The sequence below is a fragment of the Oncorhynchus gorbuscha genome, linkage group LG18, assembly GCF_021184085.1.
Source record: "Oncorhynchus gorbuscha isolate QuinsamMale2020 ecotype Even-year linkage group LG18, OgorEven_v1.0, whole genome shotgun sequence".
In the NCBI taxonomy this organism is placed as follows: Eukaryota; Metazoa; Chordata; class Actinopteri; order Salmoniformes; family Salmonidae; genus Oncorhynchus; species Oncorhynchus gorbuscha.
Genome location: NC_060190.1, coordinates 6919993 through 6939496, shown reverse-complemented (window position 1 = coordinate 6939496; position 19504 = coordinate 6919993). Strand labels below are relative to the sequence as shown.

The window sequence follows — 19504 nt, the reverse complement described above, 5'->3', positions numbered from 1 at the left end:
AGTCGATTTGTTTAGAAGGAACACACAACACTATGTGTGGAGAAAAAAAGGCACAGCACACCAACATCAAACCTCATCCCAACTGCAAAGTATGGTGGAGAGAGCATCATGGTTTGGCCCTGTTTTGCTGCCTCAGGGCCTGGACAACTGGCTATCATTGACAGAAAAATTAATTCCCAAGGTTATCAAGACATTTTGCAGAAGAATGTAAGGCTATCTGTCCTGCAATTGAAGCTCAACAGAAGTTGGGCGATGCAACAGGACAATGACCCAAAACACAAGTAAATCAACAACAGAATGGCTTCAACAGAAGAAAACAGGCCTTCTGGAGTGGCCCAGTCAGAGTCCTGACCTTAACCCGATTTAGATTATGTGGCATGACCTCGAGAGCGGTTCACACCAGACATCCTATGAATATTGCTGAACTGAAACAGTTTTGTAAAGATTAATGGTCCAAAATTCCTCCTGACCGCTGTGCAGGTCTGATCCGCAACTACAGAAAACGTTTGGTTGAGTTTATTGCTGCCAAAGGAGGGTCAACCAGTTATTAAATCCAAAGTTTCACATACTTTTCCCACCCTGCACTTTGAATGTTTACATGGTGAGTTCAATAAAGACATGAAAACGGATAATTTTTTGCGTTGTTAGTTTAAACAGACTTTGTTTGTCTGTTGTTGTGACTTAGATGAAGATCAGATCAAATTGTATGACCAATTTATGCAGACATCCAGGTTATTCCAAACGGTTCACATAATTTTTAATAGTTCAATTAATTGCTCATACATTCGAAGTAAGTATTCTGATCTTTTATTTGAAAGGATAAGCAGTTTAATTTTTGTATGTACTTGGAAATACACTTAAATCTTTTGAAAAACTCAAATACACTCTCATGAATTTACATAAGAATTTGAAAATACTGTCAAATAATACAATTTGGCAGACTTTTGGTTTTTACAAATAACCATTCAAATACGGAAATAAAAGTTATTGTTTTGGGTTGTGTATTTGAAAAAAGTTTTTTATATATACCAGACACTCAAATATACTGTACATGTATTTGAACACAGGTCTGCACTTAAATATAGCATTTGCATGAAAATACACAAAATGTATTGTAATATTTTGCATTGTATTGTTTCTTTGCGATTGCATTTGAAATCCTCAACTGTTATTTTTTCTGAAGACAAATTTCAATTATTCTTTCTCTGTTAGACCCCCCAGGCCCTATTAGTCTACTGAGGTCAGTTTGTTGTGATTGTAACCATCAGATCAGTGCCAACGCTGACAAACTAGGCTAAAATCTCAGTGGTGAGTAGCAGACTTTCCCTCACATAAAGACACACCATGCCCACCAGAGCGCACACACACAGCCTACACAAGATTCAGGCAGAAAACAATACGGACTCCAAAACAGACACAATAATTGTCACAAAGCTAATTATTTACATTAATGTATTTGTTTATTTTACAACTCAGTTTTAGGATGAGGTTCTCCTGCCTGCTTCACCTCCTAAAAAGATTTTGAGAAGCAATATAGATACATTAAATGGAGGCCACTCAGTATAATTTATTGCTGCTTTCTACATATTATCAAAGCCACTGAAACGTATACTGCGCCATAGATATAGGTTCTAATAGTATTCGTTTTCTTTCCAATACTTATTTGCCTGCTCTTAATTGAGCTTGCCTGTCAGAATGGAACCAATAAAATAGTCCAAAAAGTGCAAACCCTGTCAATCTGGCAATCTAGGCAGGCTCAATCAACCTTCAAAGGCATTTGAAAGAGAACCAATAATATTTGAACTCAGGTCTGTTTTGACCTCTGACCTTGAGATCGCCTTGTATGAATGACTGGCAGAATTCCTGCACACGCTCGGTAGAGATCTCTCCCTCGGGCATGAGCCACTTCATATCTGAGTCTTCGTCATAAATGCCCACGCGGGGAAGGTCACGTGACGTCAGGCTGAAGTAGCCCAGAGATTTCTCATTGGACTTCACCCCGTGTACCAGCACAAACAGGAACTGTGACAAAGAAATCATGGTAATGTTCAGTAGAGCACACTGTAGCAAATACGTTTGGCAACAGAAACTAATACTAAAATCTGTGATTTTATTGGACGAGACCAATGTCAAAAGTAGTGAACTATATAAAATATACAGTACATTGAGATTCTGGGACTCAAAACATCGGACTCCATTGATCCAATTTGCAAATTAAATTCAAGATTCAATGAAATAGTTGATTCAAAAGAGCCAATTCCAAATAGGGGATTAGGGACATTATCTCAAGATTTGAATCAAATGGCCGATATAACAGAGGTTTTGTTGAGTCGCTCTTTTCAGGTCCAGTTGCTGCTTGCCTGCTCTCACCTTCCCAACAAATTCTGGGGCCAGAGCTCCTAGTCGGTCCTTGAGTACTTTATAGTCACCACTCCCCCTGTTGATGAAGAGCAGGAGGTGTGCCTTCACCTCAGACTGGAACAGACCCACTGCTGTCTGAGAGGAGAGGAGAGTGAGAGAGCTATAGGAAATAGATATCAAAATAGGCATGTGCTAGTACATTAACTGTCTGTAGGTGTAGTCTGGTTATATGACTGAACATGAAAGGCTAATAATACAAAGATGTGCTGGCAAGATGTAATCATAACAAGGCTGGTATAACTGTTAATAGGTGCTGTTGTATAGAGTAGTGTGTAAGGTGTAGATGAACAGTGCTGTGGTCAGTGACTACCACTTGGTTGTACTCGGTGATGTAGCGAAGCTCGTTCATGGTGATAAAGCGAGCAAGGCCGTCCGCCTCCACTTTCTTGGTCTCAGAGAGCTGAAGGTTGTCTTGGTGGTTATCTGCCTGAACACACACACATAAATCACATTTTTCAATTGATCTTTTCTTGTAAATTTGTTGTCAAAGTAGTTGTAACGGGAGTCAAGCAGGTGATTTCTGATGGACAAAGTGAAAGGTGTGGTGTAGTGGTTTACTTTTCTGAAGATGGCGACCGTGTCAGACGCGATGCCGAGTTTGGCCCATGCCTCCTTATCGCTGCACAGAGCCACAGGGATATGCTTCACAGACCTAGCTGCCTCCACAAACTCCTTGTAGCCAAAAGTCTCATCTGAGGGAGTCTGATAGAAAGAGAGAGAGAGAGAGAGAGAGAGAGAGAGAGAGAGAGAGAGAGAGAGAGAGAGAGAGAGAGAGAGAGAGAGAGAGAGAGAGAGAGAGAGAGAGAAGGGAGGGCAGAGAGGGGGCAGACAGAGAGGTAGAGAGAATGTTTAAGTCTAATGACACTCACTACAGTGATATACTATTGAAGTCTGTTTTTGAGATTCAAATTGCCACTTAGCCCATGTGAATTTCAGTGAATAATATTTAGGTCCCTTGTATTTGTCATACAATCATCCTCAAAGAATGTCTTGAAATAATATTTTGGTCCCCAGCAGGTACATGGCAGTCCACCATTTACGCCACTTGACACTCTGGGACGGCCGCCTACTATCCTCAAGGCAGCGCCAGCTAGTCACTTCATGTGCCAAGTGTGTGGCCAGCCACAGGAAATAGTTTCTCACCAAACCTGACAGCAGCTGGGACTGTAGCTACGAACAGTCAAAAGTGCACAGGAAGGAATGCATGTTTTTTTTTTCTCGTCTCAAATCTGAGTTATGGTTTATATCTGGCTGGCCCCATCCGGCCGCACGTTAGTGGTGTAGCGTCTAGCCAACGATGCTAAAAATCTGCGTTACATTTCCCTCCCTCCCCTCCCATCCTGCCCTTCCCACGCTTGTTTCCTGTCTGACCTCAAAGAACCCGCTGACGACCACCTCAGAGGCTTCGATGAAGGCCTCGGCTGCAGTGACATCACTCAGGGTTGGGAGGGCGCTGTCCACCATTCCATCTCTTTAGAAACACGGAGAGGAAAAATCCATCAATCAATCTCAGGAAACCAGTCATAGGCTCAATCCCAATGTCAATTTCAGCATACCATTTAGAATGAAGCAAAGTATTGGGCATATATATTCTAAGGGGTATACTGGTGTGCATATCGTAACATAGACGTCAGAAAGATAGAAGAGAATATCACACCATTCAGGAAGGACTTTAAAGAAAAAGAAACAGGAAATGAAGACTAAAAAGATAGACGTCTAGGAATTCTAAAAACATGTACGTGACCAAAGGCAAAGAGATTCTCACCTTCAGCTGTGACTGAGGCGGCCAGGAGGGAGAGAATCAGAGAGAGCAGCGGTGCCATAACTTTATCGGCAGGCTGTAGACAACGAAGGGCCTCAGAGAAGTTTGTCCGTTTTTGATTCTATGCCGGGCGGTTGAGTTTTAGGTCTGTGTCCGTCTGTCCATGTGTCCGTCGTGTCCCTCCTTCCGTCCCTCTGTACCTCAGGGTCTGCCACATGGCCGTTTCCTCGTGCTGCTGATTGGTGCCTGTATGAGAAGCTGACAGGTGTTATTGGTAGGTTAAGTTCAGCGAGTGTTGGACTACGTGTCACCGTGTCAGTTCATGAGTGTGGCTGGGTGGGCGGGCGGGCATACACACACGTATGACTAAGGATGTACCTCCTAACCTGAGGATACACATGCAAAATGTTTTTGTTTTTTTCTTCAGAATCTCAATATGAAAAAATCCCAGGCAGTCAAATCTGACACATATTTTCAGCCTATACAGACACCTCACTCAACAAGGATGTATATCTCTAGTATAATCCTGATTGTTCGGTACATAAATATCTGTAGTATCTAAATGGTCTAGTCAACTTGAAGTGGGCATATATTTTCTTTATCCCTTTTTCCCTTCTCATTCTGTAATGTCCTGCTGTTCACCTAAATGACAGCATTACTTTTCTGACAGAGCAATGCCACTTTATAGGAATTCGATTTGTATGCATGCGTGCATGCCGTTCAATCTAATGCAGGGTTGGATGTGGCCCTCCCTCCTGTGGTGACTTGACCACACTGCACTCTGAATCAGCAGGGTGTTTATACCTACCGATGACACTGGTCTGGCCATAGTGGTGGCACGCAACAGGCAGCTGTTTGGGCTGACTGACCCTAGAGAATAAGCCAACCAGCTATTTTAGTGTCCAACGGACACGCAACAAACCAAACCTTTATGTAACATGTTTATCTTTGGAAGATGTATTAACGAAGCAGGAGAAGTATTTTAGATTGTTTAATATGTAGTATGATTTATTTATTTAAAATAAAGTTTCAATTAAAAGCAATTTGAGGATTCCAAGAGGAAATGTGTGCTGAAAATTTGAGAATTTGTTTAAGGTGTATATATTTTCTATATTATAGAGTCTGAGTCCAAAACTACCCAAAGTGTAGTACACTACGTGCCATTTAAAATGAACCAATGAGCGGCTTAAAGGATACTCCGTTCAAAAATGATCTTTTGGTATTTTTCACATTAGTCCACTGTTGAACTAACTTGCATAACACATCCTCATGATGATGTGGCAAGTTACAATTATCTTTTTGAAAGTCCTATGTCTTGAAAATTTGATCGCTGACATTCAAAGCCTTTTGGGACTAATTAAAAAAATACCAACATTTCATTTTTTGAGGAGATTATTCCATTAAAATGAAAGCAGTTCCCACATTTGAAAAGATTGCCCTCTAATACCAGAGTCACCTGTGTCACAGTCCTGCTAGATGTTTCAGAAACAGCTTGTAACCAGCTTAAGACTTGTCATAGCGAGGGCAATTTGCCAGGTGTGGACTGTCCTCAATCTAAAGGGAATCCTCCTTGGTTAGCGTAACCCAGGGTCCCTGGGACATCCCTACCCTAAACCCTAACCTTAACCGCAACTTCCCTTAACCATAACCATAGCCTTAACCATTTTTTATGTCAACTTCAGTGTGGTAGGGATATACGGAAGATCCCGAATAGCAAGGACCAATCCTCCTTAGTGATGAGTTGTGGGACATCCCCTATCAGCAATAACCTAAGTGACCCTGTAGAGTTCTCACAACTAGATATGATTTTATCATATTTTTACTTGTTTATAATATTGTTAAAAAAATGTAACTGTATAATTAACATGTACTCTAAAAAAAAATGAAAAACAAATATATCTACATATAGCGTACCAGTCAAAAGTTTAGACAACACCTACTCATTCAAGGACTTTTTTTATTTTTTATTTTACTATTTTGTACATTGTAGAATAATAGCGAAGGCATCAAAACTTTGAAATAACACTTATGGAATCATGTAGTAACCAAAAAAGTGTTAAACAAAAAGAAAACAAACTCAACATCAAGTCTCTATGGTAAGGTGTCTCTATGGTCATTGTTGTTCCTGAAAATAAAAATGGTTCATTTCATATTGTCCACGACTCTAGCGTGTGTTGCTTGCCACATTCCAAGTGCTTCATGTCCCTCTTACATACTGTCACTTCCTGTATCTACACTCCAGTATAGTAAACGTGTAGGTATAATCTGTTGGTTGTGCAATACCTTGCAATGTCAACTGAATGATGAAGGTTGATGACGTCAAGTATCGTGATATGTGTCAATCTTGTCTTAGCTCCCTTTGGCGATGTGAACGTGTGAGTTTAAAAGATCCCTCAACATGCTCTAGTTTTAATATCTCATACCGGGTCTGAAGCAGGCACTTTTTTGTGTCATCCTCTCTCCAATCAATATAGGAGAAAGTTACATACACATATCCCATGTTTCTGAACAAGTGTTTAATATCAGATAATAACTAACCTGGTGAATAAGGGCTGAAACGTCGCCAATAAAAACCTCATGAGACCATAGATTGCAGTGTTCTAAGTTTACATTTACCTTTTGTCTCTTTCTAACCACCTCAATGTCTGCAATGTACGCATGGGGCTCCCGAGTGGCGCAGCGGTCTAAGGCACTGCATCTCAGTGCTAGAGGCGTCACTACAGACCCTGGTTCGACTCCAGGCTGTCCCATAGGGCGGTGTACGATTGGCCCACCGTTGTCCGGGTTAGGGTTTGGCCGGTGTAGGCCGTCATTGTAAATAGGAATTTGTTCTTAACTGACTTGCGTAGTTAAATTAAAAAATAAATACATGTGAATCTACTGTATGTTGGCCTGTACGTGTATATTATTGTGTATATTATTAACAGAGTATTAGTGACAGTAAGGCTTCTTAAGAGCTAAACTCATGAGAGCCTCAAAACGTATGTTGTGTCTCTACTCCACTCAGACGGTCACCACTCTCTTTGGCATATCTCTGTATGAGCTCATATGTATGTACAGTATCTATATGTATCATAGCTGCATGATCTCATATGTATGCACAGTATCTATGTATCCATAGCTGCATGATCTCATATGTATGCACAGTATCTATATGTATCTATGTATCCATAGCTGCATGATCTCATATGTATGCACAGTATCTATATGTATCTATGTATCCATAGCTGCATGATCTCATATGTATGCACAGTATCTATATGTATCTATGTATCCATAGCTGCATGATCTCATATGTATGCACAGTATCTATATGTATCATAGCTGCGTGATCTCATATGTATGTACAGTATCTATATGTATCATAGCTGCATGATCTCATATGTATGCACAGTATCTATGTATCCATAGCTGCATGATCTCATATGTATGCACAGTATCTATATGTATCTATGTATCCATAGCTGCATGATCTCATATGTATGCACAGTATCTATATGTTATGTATCTATATATCCATAGGTGCATGATATCCTTCAACCAACTGTTGTGACCTCGAACTCCAATTCATCAACGTTTTGCTCAGACTTAACACACTCATTGTTACATGTTTCTGACATACTCTACTCCACTTAGCTGATCTCCTCCTCTCTTATTCCCACTTTTCACTCCTTTTTCACTCCTCCTGATCTCCTCCTCTCTTATTCCCACTTTTTCACTCTTCCTTTTGCCTCTGTTATTTCACAGTCTAGTGAATCAAAAGGTTTCCTTCCACTACAGTCCCAGAGTAATCTCTAGCTTTTGGAAACAAATGCTTTGTTAAAGAGACTAATTACATGTAAGGCCTTTGCTGTAAACTGGCCCGGGTGTTTTAAAACATGCTGTAAAATCTTAACACTGAAATACTGCCAAAAACATTTGGAATGAGAAGAGGAAAACGAGAGAGTTGGAGTGGAGGGAAGACAGACACAAATTAATGTTCAAATTCGTGCATCTTCTGATTTTCTTGTCTGAGAGAGAAATAGAGAAGGATGAGAAAAGTGAAATCTGATTCATGGTGACTCAGTTAAACACCTGTAATCTGAGAAAGAGATGATGACTGGACAGATAGATGGATGGGTGATGAAAGAGGCACACGTGAGAGCATTAATATGGCTTTATCACTGATACTCGGAGAGAGTTAATACTACACACAGGCTCGGGTGTTCAGTCCCAAGGTAGGTTAAGCATCTCAACAGGCAGAGATGAATCCAGAAGGTGATTATGGGTAAACACACCTGACAACAACCAGGTATAACGTGAGATGATGGCACATCCGCCGCGTATTTATATTTTTTAAGCTCTCTTACTTGTCAGTTCCAAACGGGACTGATTAATTGTATTTTTATCCTTAACATGGAAGATCGAATTCAAAGCAAGCAGTGCACTGGAATGACATTCAGATTTACTGGAATGGCATTCACTCTCATGGGATGGGTGGCCAAAAATAACTAACTTAAAGCCACACCCCCAATAAGCCACGAATATGACCGCATTGAGGCATATGTCACTGTGCTTCTATGGCAGTAAGCACCATGCCACTGCAAACAAGACAGTTCATAATCCATTGTCTTTATCACAGTCGACACAGCTATATTTTAGCTTTCATTTACTTTAAGAATGCAACATTTTCATCTCTACCTCATGGAAAAATGTGTAGAATTGCAGGATGTTAGCTGTGACACGTCTGCCTTTAACACTATGACATGGGGATACGAATTTAACAAACATAGTTACGTCACAATCATTTATTAGCCATATGTGTAAAGTACAAGCAGCTTAATACCCTGCATCTCACTGCTGGCTTGCCTCTGAAGCTAAGCAGGGTCAGTTCAGGGCCCGATTTCCCAATAGCGTTGGAATTTAGGCTTTACCTACCTCTTTCCTGCAATGGCCGAAGATGTAACATAAATTTCCCAAAACACCACGTAGAGAGCGTTCGCTAAGCGTGTCGATACTGATAGGATAGCTTTCTCCATTCAAATCTTACCTTAAAGCTACAATATGTCACTTTTTAGAAATCAGTAAATATGTTCTATGTGCGCTATTTCTGTGCTTCCCATTCTTAAGTTTAGTTTTTGTGTCTTTTACTTTCGGCTTTGTTCACCTGCTTCAAACAGCTGAAAATATAATATTTTTGGTTATGGAAATTTATTTCACAGCGGTTTAGATGGTACAATGATTCTCTAGACAATGACTGTTTGTTTTGTCAGGTAAACTGAAATTAGGCAAACTATTAGAATTTTAGCAACCAGGAAATGGCAGAGCAATTTTTGCATATTGCACCCTTAACATTAGAATTATTCCACAATACTGACAATGGATCAGCTCTTATAAAGACACAGTATTACCACCTATGGCTGCAAAGATTGAGGGGACTTATTCTAATCAAGATTTGGGAAATCATTGTGCTCATGTTAGGCTACACGAGTGGTGCAGCGGTCTATAGCACTGCATCTTAGTGCTAGAGGCGTCACTACAGACACCCTGGTTCAAATCCAGGCTGTATCACAACCGGCCCTGATTGGGAGTCTCATAGGGCTGCGCACAATTTGTTCAGTGCTGTCCGGGTTTGGCCAGTGTAGGCTGTTATTGTAAATAAGAATTTGTTCTTAACTGACTTGCCTAGTTAAACAAAGGTTAAATAAAAAAAATCCTGAAATATATGGGAGACCAGATGCCGATGGAAGTGGTGTTGGAGGGCCAGTAGGGAACCTCTTCCCTCTGGTCTTAGGAGATTCCAATGCCCCAGGGCTGTGAAGGGGACATTGTCCTGAGTAGTGTGCTGTCTTTCGGATGGGACATTAATTGGGTGTCCTGACTGTCTGTGGTCATTAAAAATACCATTGCACTTATCGTAAGAGTAGGGGTGTTAACCCCAGTGCGGTACCCTGGCCAAATTCCCAACCTGGCACCTTTCTATCATGACCACCTAATCATCCCCCTGATTCCTAATTGGCATATATCACTCCTCACCTCTCCACCATGATAGGTGATGTGTGTGGAGTGTTCTGGCACAAAATAGTTGCCGTACATCACCCAAGTGGTACACGTTGGTGGTGGAAGAGGTGAGTTTCCCCCCTTGCTATGTACAGCGCTTTGAGGAGTGAGCATCTACTGTCGGTGGATCCAAGGCGCTATATAAACGCAATCAATCATTATTATTATTACTGTTATTATTAGAAGTTACAATTAGTGTACAATACAACAACAACAAAACTTCCATGTATCTTATCCATTGATGATGTAAATTCATTCATGATGAAGGTTAATTCTACACTCAGTAACTTGTATAAATAGCTTTTTTAACTCAATTTACTGTCATTACTGCGGTTCCCTGGTGTTGTCTCTGAAGTCATCACAGTTTGTTTGAGGTTAAAGCTGATCTGTAGATTACAAAGCCTCACCGTCTTCTGAGTTATTAACAGGCGACGACAAATTTACGTCCCAAATGCTACCCCATTCCCTACATAATGCAGTACTTTTGATCAGACCACCGGGTTCTATTCAAAGGGAAGGCACTATGTAGGGAATAGGGTGCCAAAGGGGGATATCAAATGGAGGCAGCCAATCTTGGCTCAGGATTACGAAGGAGGGAGGAGCAGGGAATTAATCCAGGTTAGGGCAAGAGTTAAATCGGTCTAAATGTTCTGCCTAAACAGAAGTTATATAACATTTAACCCACTAGTGCTGGGGGACTTCTGTATTGAACACCATTGGTGTTGGCAGATTCACTCCGCGCCCATGTGGTACAGATGTTTACCTTGACAGAGTTGACCTTGTGTCTTTATTGACCTTTTATTTCAGTATTTGCACTGTCTCTATGCACACTCTCAGGGCCCTACACACTCGCACACACTGTCACTCCAACACACACACAAACACTCACTCCATCATTTGCTCACTCACACATAATATGCACATACATTTATACTGTCTCTACACACTAGCACACCCACTCACATACAAGCTGCTGCTACTCTGTTGATCTCATATCCTGTTGCCTCGTCACCTTACCCCTATACATATCTACCTCCATCACTCCAGTATCCCTGCATTTGTAAATATGGTATTGGAATTGAATTCTAAATATTTGCTGTATATACAGTACCAGTTAAAGGTTTGGACACACCTACTCACTAAAGGGTTTTCTTCATTTGTACTATGTTCTACATTGTAGAATAATAGTGAAGACATCAAAACTATGAAATAGCAAATATGGAATGATGTAGTAACCAAACAAGTGTTATATATATATATTTTATATTTGAGTTTCTTCAAAGTGGCCACCCTTTGCCTTGATGACAGCTTTGCACACTCTTGGCATTCTCTCAACTAGCTTCATGAGGTAGTCACATGGAATACATTTCAATTAACAGGTGTGCCTTGTTAAAAGTTAATATGTGGAATTTATTTCCTTATTAATGCGTTTGAGCCAATCAGTTGTGTTGTGACAAGGTAGGGGTGGTATACAGAAGATAGCCCTATTTGGTAAAAGACCATGTCCATATTATGAACAGCTCAAATAAGTGAAGAGAAAGAATCCATCATTACTTTAAGATATGAAGGTCAGTCAATGCGGAACATTTCAAGAACTGAAAGTTTCTTCAAGTGCAGTCACAAAAACCATCAAGCGCAATGATGAAACTGCCTCTCACGAGGACCGCCACAGGAAAGGAAGACCCAGAGTTACCTCTGCTGCAGAGAATAAGTTCATTAGAGTTCCCAGCCTCAGAAATTGAAGTCCAAATAAATGCTTCACAGAGTTCAAGTAACAGACACATCTCAATCTCAATTGTTAGAGGAGACTGTGTGAATCAGGCCTTCATGGTCGAATTGCTGCAAAGAAACCACTGCTAAAGGACATCAATAAGAAGAAGAGACTTGCTTGGGCCAAAAAACACGAGCAATGTACATTAGACCGGTGGAAATGTGTCCTTTGGTCTGATGAGTCCAAATTTGCGATTTTTGGTTCCAACCGCTGGGTCTTTGTGAGACGCAGAGTAGGTGAACGGATGATCTCTGCACATGCGGTTCCCACCATGAAGCATGGAGGAGGAGGTGGGATGGTGTGGGGGTGCTAAGCTGGTGACACTGTCTGTGATTTATTTAGAATTCAAGGCACACTTAACTAGCATTGCTACCACTGCATTCGGCAGCGATACCCCATCCCATCTGGTTTGGGCTTAGTGGAACTATCATTTGTTTTTCAACAGGGCAATGGCCCAACACACCTTCAGGCTATTTGACCAAGAAGGGGAGTGATGGAGTGCTTACTTAGTGTTTTTCATATTTCTTATTACTATTATTTTTTTGTAATACATTGTTATTAATTATTTCATTGTTGGGCTTTGAGTTTGCAAGAAAGACATTTCAATGTACTTGTGCATGTAACATTAAAACTTGAAGTTGTAAAGTCTGCTTCCAACTCTCACCCTCAAACACGTAGATCCCCTGAAAACAGCTTACTTTCCAGACCATTTTCCGGCACACACTCTCAAACACCTAGATCACCTGAATGCAGCTCACTCTCTAGATCCCAATCACCTGAATTCTAATCACCTGTTCACACACCGGTATGTCATTATCACACACTATTTAGTTCAGTTCTTTGCACCCCATCACTGTGAGGTATTGTTGGTTTTGTGACACATGTCTTTTGGAGCACTGTTGCCTGTGATTTTTGACTATTCCCTGCCTGATTTCCTGTTATCTACCTATTGCCTGATCTCTCGGACTACATTACTAGCCTTTTCCCTGCCTGTACTGTTGCCTTTTGGACCCCCTGTGTATGACCTGCCTGCCCCTGGACCCAGCTACCTGCCTCCTCCTGTGGTCCTTTGCAATAAACACCTGCTGCGCCGCGCGCTTGAAACCAGCTCTCTGTCTCCCCTCGTCTTCATTACAGATGTAGGAGCTTCATTTGAGCCAGCTTGCTACAGCAGGAAGACAATCCTGCAGCAACAGGAAATGTGAATTATTATGTGGATTATAATTTATGGACATTTTTGTATGGGTTGATGGAATTTTCAAAAGGGAAAATCAAGTCTGAAATGTCAGTGGATTCTTTTGTATTTATTCCCCACATTGCAGGAAAGTTCTAATTAAGATCCTACATCTGTAACGCTAGTCCCGAGAACCAGGGAGTCATTGATTTCCACATCAAAGGCGCCAGTCTATATGGAGATTGTGCAGACAATATTATGTAAGACATTTGAAGACACCCTTCAATGAATAAATTCCATTGAGTTGCTATGGGCAGGTTGCTGAGAATGTATCTGTTTTGTTACATTGCATTACAACAACGACGGCAAGAACAAGTAAAGACCATAAACAAACTGACCCAACACAAAGTTGGTTGTCTTACACATATACAGTGCATTCGGAAAGTATTCAAACCCCTTAACTTTTTACATATTATGTTACGTTCCAGCCTTATTCTAAAATTGATTCAATTGTTTTTTTTCATCAATCTACAAACAATACCTCATAATAACAAACAAAATATCACATTTCATAAGTATTCAGACCCTTTATTCAGGACTTTGTTGAAGCACCTTCAGCAGAAAATACAGCCTCAAGTCTTCTTGGGTATGATGTTACAAGCTTGGCACAACTGTAAGCTCTGTCAGGTTGGATGGGGAGTGTCGCTGCACAGCCATTTACAGGTCTCTCCAGAGATGTTCCATCAGGTTCAAGTCCGGGCTCTGGCTGGGCCACTCAAGGACATTCAGAGACTTGTCCTGAAGCCACTCCTGTGTTGTCTTGGCTGTGTTCTTGAAGTCGTTGTCCTGTTGGAAGGTGAACCTTTGCCCCAGTTGGAGGTCCTGAGCGCTCTGGATCAGGTTTTCATCAAGGATCTCTCTGTACTTTGCTCCATTCATCTTTCCCTTGATCCTGACTAGTCTCCTAGTCCCTACTGCTGAAAAACACCCCCACAGCATGATGCTTCCACCACCATGCTTCACGGTAGGGATAGTGCCAGCTTTCCTCCAGACGTGATGCTTGACATTCAGCCCAAAGGGTTCAATCTTGGTTTCATCAGACCAGAGAATCTTGTTTCTCGTGGCCTGAGAGTCCTTTAGGGGCCTTTTGGCAAAATCCAAGCGGACTGTCATGTGCATTTTACTGAGGAGTGGCTTCCATCTGGCCACTACCATAAAGGCCTGATTGGTGGAGTGCTGCAGAGATGGTTGTCCTTCGGGAAGGTTCTTCCATCTCCACAGAGAATTCTGGAGTTTGTCAGAGTGACCATCGGGTTCTTGGTCACCTCCCTGACCAAGGACTTTCTCCCCCAATTTCTCAGTTTGGCCAGGTGGCCAGCGCTAGAAAAACTATTGGTGGTCCCAAACTTCTTCCATTTAAGAATGATGGAAGCCACTTGGTCTTGGGGACCTTCAATGAGGCAGGCATTTTTTGGTACCCTTCCCCAGATCAATCCTGCCTCTGAGCTCAACAGATAATTCCTTCGACCTAATGGGCATGACTTGGTTTTTGCTCTGACATGCATGTCAACTGTGGGACCTTGTATAGACAGGTGTGAGCCTTTGCAAATCATGTCCAATCAATTGAATTTATCACAGGTAGACTCCAATCAAGTTGTATAAACATCCCAAGGATGATCAATGGAAACAGGATGCACCCGAGCTCAATTTCGAGCCTCATAGCAAAGGGTCTGAATACTTATGTAAATAAGGTAAAAACCTGCTTTCGTCATTTTGGGGTTAGGTGGAGAGTCCAAAACATATAATAGAACAAGGACTATGTTCACAGGGCAGCTGGGTTAGGTTCAATTCATGGGTCAATTCATAGTGAAGCTCACGCAAACACAGATCCTTAGTATGATTTGCCCATTTTTTTAAACATTTACACCCAGATTTCCTTAGAGTTTGAACCAGTTTTTTTTTCAAAAGGGGAATTCAACATTGAGGCATAAACAAAAAGGTCAAATGAAGTTGGAATAAATGATAAAACACGAATGGCTCTATTCAATCCATATCATGGCAGTGCAGCATTACAGCGTGAATGAAATTAGCGGGGACTGTGTTCACAGTAAAATCGGAATATGTCAGCTCAATCGGAAATGACTTTTACATTTCTATCACACAATCGGTAACACTTCAGTGAGACAGATTGAATAGAACCCAAGTGTAAATCCTACATAACGTTTGTTTTAGATTCGTTTTTTGTTGCAAACACTTAGTTAAACTGGGCCTTAATAAGACCACAAAAGCTCTTCTCTTAGTATCTCTGCAGTTAACACAATTAGCCCTTGCAACAACTACAGGCCACTGATACACTACCCTCTCACCCCGACTAAAACAGTCCCTCTCTCCCTATAAATACCAACCTGAAGCTTACTTTACATCAGGGTTACCAATGTGTGTTCATCCATTCAATTACACAACAGCCTACACTTGCCAATACATTATACACTGCTGTACATACTCAAAGTGGCCGGTGCCATGTGTAAGCCTATTACAGGGCTTTAACTCTGCAGGAACGTGGCCCACAGTGGATATACAAATACACTGCATCCAAAATGGCACCTTTTTCACTACCCATAGGGATCTGGTCAAAAGTAGTGCGCTATTTAAGGAATAGGGTGCCATTTGGGACTCGCTATATGCTCTGGATGTTATGTCAGGCCAGCTAGCAGCATGGGACGGGCTGGTGGCCAGTAAACACCCAGCAGGATACACAGTACACACGGTCATGCATTGGCCACTGGGTTAACCTCCAGTTTACCTGCAGAGATTAACTCTGACCTCTGGGACAGTGTGCGAGTGACAGTGCAAAGGTCAGAGGGGATTAAGTCAGAGGTGTATAAAAGGGGAGGACAGTCGGAGAGGAGGAAGAGAGATACAGCAGGATCTCGGTAGGATCAACCCAACTCCGGAGAACTGTTCACTACAGACTGCAAAGACAGGTAGGATGAAACTGCAGCGTCCTGTTACGCTCAGCTCTGAGCATTAGTTACCTTTATTGCATGCCCTGTAAGGGTCATTTGACGTCAATGCCTTAGACAATTGCAGAAAACATTTTTAAGTGCAGAGAATTCGCTGGAAATATTGTACTGTTTCCATGGAGTTGTCTTGTTGAGATTGTGCTCCATTGCTGATGGTCATTGACTGGGTAGCGTTCAATGCACTTGCTTTAGTGCTGGCTCTGGAGAAGGACCTTTGTGGACTTCACAGGAGGTTGGTGTCACCTTAATTGTCACCTTAATTTGGGAGGACGGACGGGCTCATAGTTGGAACGGAATGAATGGAATATCAAACTCATCAAACACATGGTTCTCATGTGTTTGATACCATTCCCGCCACTCCATTCCAGCTATTATTATGAGCCGTCCTCCCCTCAGCAGCCTCCTGTGGTAGACTTGTGTGCTGTAGACTTGAGACAGCTCACCCAACTGACTCTTGAGGATGAGAGCAGTGTCTAATAGAGAGCTTTTCATTCAACACACTGATAGACAGGGAATTGATTTGTGCTGGAGGACACTAGGAGGAGACCAGCAGACCAATCATCAATACCAGGACACTAGGAGACCAGCAGACCAATAGGCAATACCAGGACACTAGGAGGAGACCAGTAGACCAATAGGCAATACCAGGACACTAGGAGGAGACCAGCAGATCAATAGACAATACCAGGACACTAGGAGGTCAGCAGAAAAATAGGCAATACCAGGACACTATATAAGGAACACATGCGGATCAGTAGAACAGCTATGGAATGTGATGTAGGAGAGATGTTGATTGGCTGTTGACTTGACAACAGAACGTCATTCACCTGTACAGGATGCATGTCTAGAGTGGTTGAATAAAACGTGTTTGGGTGCAGAGTATTGCTTGCATGGACAATGAACTCTCAAAAGCATCTGTGTGCAATGTATTCTACTGTAGAAATATACATTGTATAGAGTGCAGTTGAAATGGAAGACTGGGATAGGCTACTACTGGTTTCGGAGGTCTAGAAGAACCTTCTAGTTACACAATGTTCTGGTTGAAGTGACCTTCTGGTTGAAGCCGAACTACAGATTGTAACGCTAACAAGTAGCTTTGGTACTATTTTGGCCTTGGTTAGTACAGTACTATTCTGGTACTATTTTGGCCTTGGTGCCAGATCTAATCTGGTATGATTGAATCAACACAGACCGCTCAGGGTTATTTTAGAGGGATTATCACTCTTGGGGTGCAACGGGTTAGAGAGAGGGAGGGGTTGGTAATAACTAGGTATTAGGGAAAGGGTTTTGGATTAAGACAGATTGAGGATAAAAACGATGGAGTTAAAGAAACCGATAATCTACTCCTGACTGATATCTTGATGGGATTTACTACTGTTACTCAGTTACGTATTTCCCAGCTACCTCTTTCCTCTCTCTCGCTCTCGGTAACCAACAGAAATGGCAGACGTTGCAACTGCTGCTGAAAAAAGGCCCCCCTAAATTCAAGCAGAGGACTACCCGTACCTTCAAGAGCAAGGCCCCCAAGCCTGGCCAGAAGGGGTGAGTTGGAAACTCCCTTAGAACACACAAATATAACTACTACTACAACAATGAAAACTAATTGCGCATACGCCTTCTAACATAACAAGCATCCATCCTTACATATCAAATGCAACTCCTTTTATACCGTACCAAAACACACTTCAATACATCTTTCTCTCTAACTCAACTTTACCACCACAACCCTCGTCTGCTGTGTCTCTATCCCTTTAGCTCATGGAACTTCTCCCTCTCTCCTCTCCCACCAGATTCGGTGATGACATCCCCGGCATGGAGGGTCTCGGCACAGACATCACAGTGGTCTGCCCATGGGAAGCTTTCGGTGACATGGAACTCAGTGACCTGGCGAAATATGGAATTGTTTAGACGCCCTACCCCTCCTTCCCTTCCCTCGACCACCCCCTTCACTTCTCTTTCCTTCACTCCCCCTCTCCTCCTCCTTTCTGGACCCTGAGGTCAGGGAGTCCAGTACTCTGAACTGATTCTTGTTTTGTTATGCCATCTTGTACAAGGCGCTTCCACTTTGACATCAGCTCGTTGTTTAAGAGCCGGGCGTACTCGGGTGCACTACCGACCCTGAGAGCCGGGCGTACTCGGGTGCACTACCGACCCTGAGAGCCGGGCGTACTCGGGTGCACTACCGACCCTGAGAGCCGGGCGTACTCGGGAGCACTACCGACCCTGAGAGCCGGGCGTACTCGGGTACACCACCGACCCTGAGAGAATTGGTGAAGTCGCACAAACACACAGTGATACTTGGGAAATATGCACACACCAGCTTTAAACTGAAGACAGATAATACCAAACCTCATCCTGCCACTGTCCTCCTGTAGAAATCTCACGTAAACGACCAGCTAAGCAATGTCCTAACAACTGAAGTCAAATGGCACTCAAGTTATATGAATAAGACATGTAATGTATAATAGTGATGTGCATTCGCTTTCTGCGGTCTGGTAGGTAAATAAATGATCATGTCAGTGAGCTTACTTCGACACTACTACTACAGTTTCACTGGTGCACTTCCTGAGAGAGAGGCTGGACTAAATTTACAACGTTATTAAAGAGGGTTTGATTAAGCGTTGTTCATATCTCAACCATAGTTGGTTTCCTCCCGCCTGACTATTTCCTCAACCTGCACCCGCTCTCCTTGAAAGCACTTTTTATAAACAGAAATATATATTTATGTACAAAATAAAAAAACATTATTTTTTTTACAGTGAATGTCAAATGTCTGTAATTTGACTGTTCATTTGAGAGCCGATCACTCTTGCAATGTGTCAATCACAAATGAATCCTCTTGAATTATATGAAGAATAACCAATTGAAAAACAGCTACTTCTCCTGGTACTTTGGCAATACTTCATCAGAAACAATCAACTAAAATTTAAATTTCTTATCTTGGATCCTCAATAACACAAAATACAACCACCAGCGACTCAAACACACATTAATAAAACACAGGACAACATAGGAAACTGCTCAGTCCCCTCCTGTACTCCCTTGTTCACTCATGACTGCATGGCCAGGCACGACTCCAACATCACCATTAAGTTTGCCAATGACACAACAGTGGTAGGCCTGATCACAGACAACGATGAGACAGTCTGTAGGGAGGCCAGAGACCTGGCCGTGTGGTGCCAGAAAAACAACCTCTCCCTCAACGTGATCAAGACAAAGGGGATGATTGTGGACTACAGGAAAAGGAGGACCAGCATTCCCCCATTCTCATCGACTGGGCTGTAGTGGAGCAGGTTGAGAGCTTCAAGTTCCTT

The 19504-nt window shown here is 42.1% G+C and overlaps 1 protein-coding gene and 1 pseudogene across 1 annotated transcript; one reads left to right on the top strand and one right to left on the bottom strand.

Annotated features, from left to right (window-relative positions):
* Positions 1–1490: 1490 nt before the first annotated feature.
* On the bottom strand, positions 1491–4352 carry LOC124002458 (endoplasmic reticulum resident protein 27-like). The gene is made up of 6 exons (XM_046309865.1): positions 4187–4352; positions 3793–3892; positions 2980–3123; positions 2732–2848; positions 2371–2496; positions 1491–2022 (listed from the first exon to the last, which is right to left on the bottom strand). Exons 2-6 carry the CDS (start codon positions 3883–3885, stop codon positions 1768–1770), a joined length of 735 nt encoding a protein of 244 aa, XP_046165821.1. The 5' UTR covers positions 3886–3892; positions 4187–4352; the 3' UTR covers positions 1491–1767.
* Positions 4353–17630: 13278 nt separating this feature from the next.
* On the top strand, positions 17631–18948 carry LOC124004297 (annotated as a pseudogene).
* Positions 18949–19504: the final 556 nt, after the last annotated feature.

What these genes read in the sequence shown, in the direction of transcription:
- LOC124002458 (XM_046309865.1), bottom strand. Translation starts at nt 3,885, where the DNA reads ATGGTGGACAGCGCCCTCCCAACCCTGAGTGATGTCACTGCAGCCGAG. An exon ending in CGGTCGCCATCTTCAGAAAA is followed by an intron (nt 2,849 to 2,979) that starts GTAAACCACTAC and finishes GTGTGTGTTCAG; the next exon opens with GCAGATAACCACCAAGACAA. An exon ending in TCACCGAGTACAACCAAGTG is followed by an intron (nt 2,497 to 2,731) that starts GTAGTCACTGAC and finishes CTCTCCTCTCAG; the next exon opens with ACAGCAGTGGGTCTGTTCCA.